At 36.7% G+C, this 5,392-nt stretch overlaps 1 protein-coding gene across 2 annotated transcripts in view; it reads right to left on the reverse strand.

Moving 5' to 3' along the window:
• Positions 1-5,392, reverse strand: part of LOC107737171 (nucleoporin NUP188 homolog) — a 21,014-nt gene continuing 15,622 nt past the window's right edge. Inside the window, exons 37-44 of one of the 2 annotated variants that reach the window (XM_016548613.1) lie at positions 4,836-4,988; positions 3,691-3,828; positions 2,469-2,543; positions 2,195-2,386; positions 1,984-2,115; positions 1,854-1,906; positions 1,639-1,768; positions 1-584 (exon numbers count right to left, since the gene is read on the reverse strand). In XM_016548613.1, coding sequence (XP_016404099.1) covers positions 405-584; positions 1,639-1,768; positions 1,854-1,906; positions 1,984-2,115; positions 2,195-2,386; positions 2,469-2,543; positions 3,691-3,828; positions 4,836-4,988 — 1,053 coding nt within the window. In that variant the 3' untranslated portion in view covers positions 1-404. Of the gene's footprint in view, positions 585-1,638; positions 1,769-1,853; positions 1,907-1,983; positions 2,116-2,194; positions 2,387-2,468; positions 2,544-3,690; positions 3,829-4,835; positions 4,989-5,138; positions 5,174-5,392 lie in introns of those variants that run through there. The other variant, XM_016548614.1, reaches the window with a different exon arrangement.

Genomic DNA, 5,392 nt, shown 5'->3' on the forward strand with positions numbered 1-5,392 from the left:
TTCAGCTTTAGTCCCTTTTAGTTTATTATGGTTATAAGACAAATATATGGCAACTGGGACATAGAAAGGTTTCATACAAAACAGCTATGTCATACAATCATGACAGACATCTGTAACATGTTTTAATTATATACATGTAACTACAAAAACATTTAAATGTATTTTGACCGTTTTTATCAGCTGCTGTAGGACCGTCTGTATTTTTATGAGGAAAAAAAGGTAAATAGAAAAGGCCCTGTGTGCAGTCCAGGTCCCGTGATGAGCTTTGGCACCAAACGGCTCACCGAAGTCAAAGCCAGAACCACTGAAACGGATTCACTGTGCTGGAGTTTCCCTTTGACTGCGATTCAGATCTCTGAATCAGCGTTTAATACGGAGCTCTGATCAGAGCAGGATGTGTGCGTCTAGCGCTGGACGTGCCGGACGAAGGCTTGGACCAGCTGAATGAAGGGCTCCTGGCCCTCCGGCGTGGCCTTGGATCCTGGTGTGGGTGGTTTGGTTTGCGCTGAGGGAAGCAGCCCGCTGGCTGGGGAGGAAGGGGAACCTCGCCGGAAAAAACGGAATAATGTCGACAACAACGTACTCTGAAAGAAAACATGAAAATATTTGGGTGAATCAAGCAAATGTGTCAAAAAACTGGTTAAGGTCATATTTCACCCCAAAATCAAAAGATATACAAATGTAATTTCATATTTATCATGGTGGCATTTATTGGCCTACTGCTCATAACCACAAAAAATAAATAAATGAGGGGGGGGGGAAATACTGTGCCTAGATAAGATAATTATGGTTTTGCAGTAATAAAAATAACTCTCAAAACATGAACAAAAATAAATAAACAAATAAATTAATCAAAAAGGAATTTGTGGAGGGAAAAAAAAACTATACAGACAGAATGATTATAGTCTTACTGAAATAAAAAAACCTACAAAAATCAATCAATCAACAAACGAATAAAAAAGGGAATCTGTGGAACACCATCCAGAGAGGATGATTATAGTTCTGCAGTAATTATAAAAATGTTGATAAATAAACAAATAAATCTGTCAGTAAATAAAAAATATAATTTATCTGGAATCTGTTGAAACAAACACTGTCTAGACAGGATGATTATAGTCTTACAATAATAAAAAAAAGGGGGGGAATCACAAAACATCAAATAAAAAAAAATTGTAAATTAAACAAAAAAAAAATCAGTCAATAAATAAAAATAAAATATTAAAATACAATAAAGGAATCTGTGGAAAAAACACTGCAGACAGGATGATTTAGGTCTTACAGTAATGAAAATAAGTCACAAAAGTTAAAAAATATGTAGATAATTAAATAAATAAAAAAAAAAATTGAAAAAACAATATTTTGATGTCAAATAATTAATTTCATGATTGGCAATAAAGTTGATAAAATATTAAAATACAATAAAGGAATCTGTGGAAAAAACACTGCAGACAGGATGATTTAGGTCTTACAGTAATGAAAATAAGTCACAAAAGTTAAAAAAATATGTAGATAATTAAATGGATAAAAAAAAAATTGAAAAAACAATATTTTGATGTCAAATAATTAATTTCATGATTGGCAATAAAGTTGATTTAATGAAATTAACTGAATATATCTTAAGCCCAATGAAGGACTCACCAGCTCTGAGCTGAGCTCCTGTTTGAGTCTCTGTTTGTCTCTGGGCAAAACTGAAGGATCCTTCAGACAGCGAACAGCCTGAGAGATCAACACATAGAAGCAGTTCTCCATCGAGAACATCAGCAAAGACCTGAAACCACAGAGAAAGAGCATGAGACGACCTCGAGCTCAAACCCACACCGCACTGTAAACATCACAGGAGCGTTTCTGCTCACTTCAGTGCTTGAGTGTCCTCAGAGACCACCACCGGCTCCTTCCTCTTCTCAATCTACAAACACAACACCACAATCAGCACAGAAACAAACAACATTCATTACACCAGAAGAGCTGAAAGCGCTGCACTACCTCTCCCAGCATGCTCAGTGCCACATTAATGGTGGCCATGAGAGTCCCAAACGACGGAGCCACATCAGAGTCAAAGGCAGGAGTGGTGAAACTCAACACAAACAGCGTCCTGTACTCCGCAAGGTCCATCGACTAAACACACACAGAAAAACACGTGATTTAACGCTCCAGCCGTGGATGGCGAGTGTTTATATTGTGTGGATGTGTATACCTGGTCCAGCAGTATCTGACAGCAGTCGGGTGTGAAGTGCTGTAACGTGGCCAGGGTTTTGCTGAGGATCTTTAACAGGCTGCACTGAACCGCCTGCAGCGCTTTAGACTCCGCCTCCTCCTGCTCTTTGGAGGCGGGCTGTACGGCATGCTGGGGGTGTGGCCCTGGTGGAAGCCCCTCCCCATTCTTGGCCTGAGCAAACAGACTCGCATAATAAATCAACCACATACAGCACTGACAAACTGAAGATGGGTCAGAGCGTCACGTCTCATACCTGCAGGTAATGATGCAGCATTTTCTTGCTGTGCAGGAGGTACGTACACGTCTGACACAGATAGCACAGGTTCACCTGAAACACACAAACATCAACTTCTGAACCCTTTAGACAAAATCTCAGGGGAGACTTCAAGTAAATATTTTAAGTAGGGCTGTCAGGTTTAGTTATGAAAAAATGACGCGATTAAAATATTTTAACGCAGTTAACGCACTGGCCCCGCCCCCAGACCTGTACGTCATCTTACATTTCATACAGCTGACTGTTGACAAATATGATGCAGGGCTACAACTCCACAAGTGCAGTTATGCCCTAAAATTCAAGATATTGGGGCAAAAATGCTCCCGTATGAGTTTTGGTCTCATATTTATATCACATGATAAGCGATATCACACGAGCAGCGAGAGCAGTATCACACGAGTGCTGTTTGTCCCAAATATAACAAGTGCAAATGTGATTTTATATAACAGTTCAGTAAATAAGAAGTTACGGTGTTAAATTTTAAACTGTTTTTGCTCAGTTTTGCCAACAAAAATATTACCTAAAAAAGCCGCAGCAGAACTGCAGTGCGTCTTCGAGCAACACAGCGGTGTTTAGTTTCTAAATGAATCTGTTTTGAACGAATCTGGTGAATCAATGATTCAAAGGCCCATTCATAAAGTGAGCCGTTTACTGAATTCCTAAATGAATCAGCCGTTTGAATGAATCGAATGAAAGACTCGTAAAGACATTTACCGCCACCTGCTGGTAGTTTTAGTTCCTTATTCCTTCCATTGCATGAAAGAACAAAAAAAAAAAAAAACGGAGATGTTTCTCAAATTATCTTCTTTTGTGTTCCATAGTTTATGTTGGGCTGTTGTTGCCTAAACGTTTGTGTAATAAATTTTATGTTGAATCAAATAAAATATTTCTTTCTAAAGCTACTCTTTGTAATGTCTACTTAATACTTTCTCATTTAACTAATTAAATAATCTTTTGGAGGTATTTTCATAGCCAAATGTAATTTGAGATTAATTAGATTAATCAACACATCATGTAATTAATTAGATTCAATATTTTAATCGACTGACAGCCCTAATTTTAAGTCAATAATCGAATTAATTCATAGTTCATAGTATTTTATATATAAACTAACACTACAAGTTACAATACAAATACTTGTCTTAAATGATTAACTTCTGAAATAATTGTAGAGGAAAGAAGCAGAAGTGCTGGAGTGTACCTGGACGTCTCTGAGCAGCTGCGGCAGGTGGAAGTGCCACTCTTTGCAGAAGTTGGAGAGCTGGAGCAGGAAGCCCACCGTGTGATCGGCCTCATCCAGACACGCCAGAGACTGAACCGTCCTCACCGCGTTCAGACACTACAACACAAAACATCCTCAGTGAGCCGTCATACGCTCACACCAGAACAGAACAGAAAAACTGGAACAATGTCAACAACATCAAAGAAAATGAGAAAGATGGAATGGAAAGATATATTTTGAGTGAATGTCATGAAAACAAAAAAAAAGTAGGTTATATCTCACCTCAAAATCAAAAGAATATATATTTTGCATATAAAATGAAGCCTAACTGTAGGACCTAGGGCTGCACAATTATTCGAATTTCTAATTGCGATTACAATTATGGATGCCACAATTACGTAATCGTTCAAAGCGGCAATTAATCGTTCAAAGTCCACTTTTGTTATTCTGCGTGCTTAAGATGCGTTTTTTTCTTTCTACATGTTATCTTAAGGGTTTTTCCCATTATTTTAATTTAAGTTTTAGTATAGCATAATAATACCATTCATATTTTTACTTTTTTATAATTTAAAGAAAAAACCAATCCGATGTATATTTGACATTTGAGGCTTAATACTATAGAAAAGCACTAAACGTTTTTCAGTCAGAGTGTTTTCAGCTTGTTTATTTTCATATAAAAATACAGCATGCAGCTGCATCAAACAATGGTATAAACGTCAATGTAAATTGTGATAATCGTAATTAATAATCGCAATTACAATTTCAAGGGAATAATCGACAATTATGATTTTTGTCATAATCGTGCAGCCCTAGTAGGACCTTTATAATTTTTTTTCCAATGACAATAATTATAATTAAGTATATTAAAGGTATTTAAATTATAGCACTTCTTGTAATGCTTTTAAATTATGCTCATAAAATCCACTGCAACCAGACAGGATTGTTACTATATTTAAAATGAAAATCACTATTAAGGATGAGAACTACAAAAAAAAAAAAAGTAAAATATATAGAAAAATACAAAATAAAGTTCAACTGGCTGAATTACAATAGACATTTAGGAAACGAAAGAAAATAAATAAATTCTATATATAATCAACATAAACATAGGCATAAAAACACACCTGCAGAATGCGCTCCTGGTGCACGCCAACAAAGTCGAGCGCTTCATTAATGAAGTTGTAACGGAGAGTTTTCAGCAGACTTTCCATCAGAGACAGACTCAGTCTGTACACACCCGTCCAGCTGGGGGCATCCTGAGACTTCCGCACAAACGCCTGACAGAGATAACAGCTGCGCTCATACAGGGTTGTGGCTAGAAGGGATACAGCTAAAACCGGAAGCTAACAATAAATGTCATTTTCTACCTATTAGATTGTGTTTTATTAACGTCTACACCTACCCCTCACAACAGTGGTTCTCAACCTGCGGCCCCTCACGAATTCAAATGCGGCCCACCATGCTGAACACAATAAAAAAAATAACTTTCAGTTTTACATTTACATTTTAGTTTTTACATTAATTAAAAAATGTACTAAACAAATATAAGCTATAATGTTTTTGTTATGTAAAATAATTTTGTTTTTCATATATTATTTTCAGACATGAGCAGACCTGTACTCACGTAATTAACGTTACGCATTTAACGAACACTTACAAGCGCGCACTTTGGCAGAATTCA

Source organism: Sinocyclocheilus rhinocerous, unplaced genomic scaffold (genome assembly GCF_001515625.1).
Source record: "Sinocyclocheilus rhinocerous isolate Xijiao unplaced genomic scaffold, SAMN03320098_v1.1 scaffold284, whole genome shotgun sequence".
NCBI lineage: Eukaryota > Metazoa > Chordata > Actinopteri > Cypriniformes > Cyprinidae > Sinocyclocheilus > Sinocyclocheilus rhinocerous.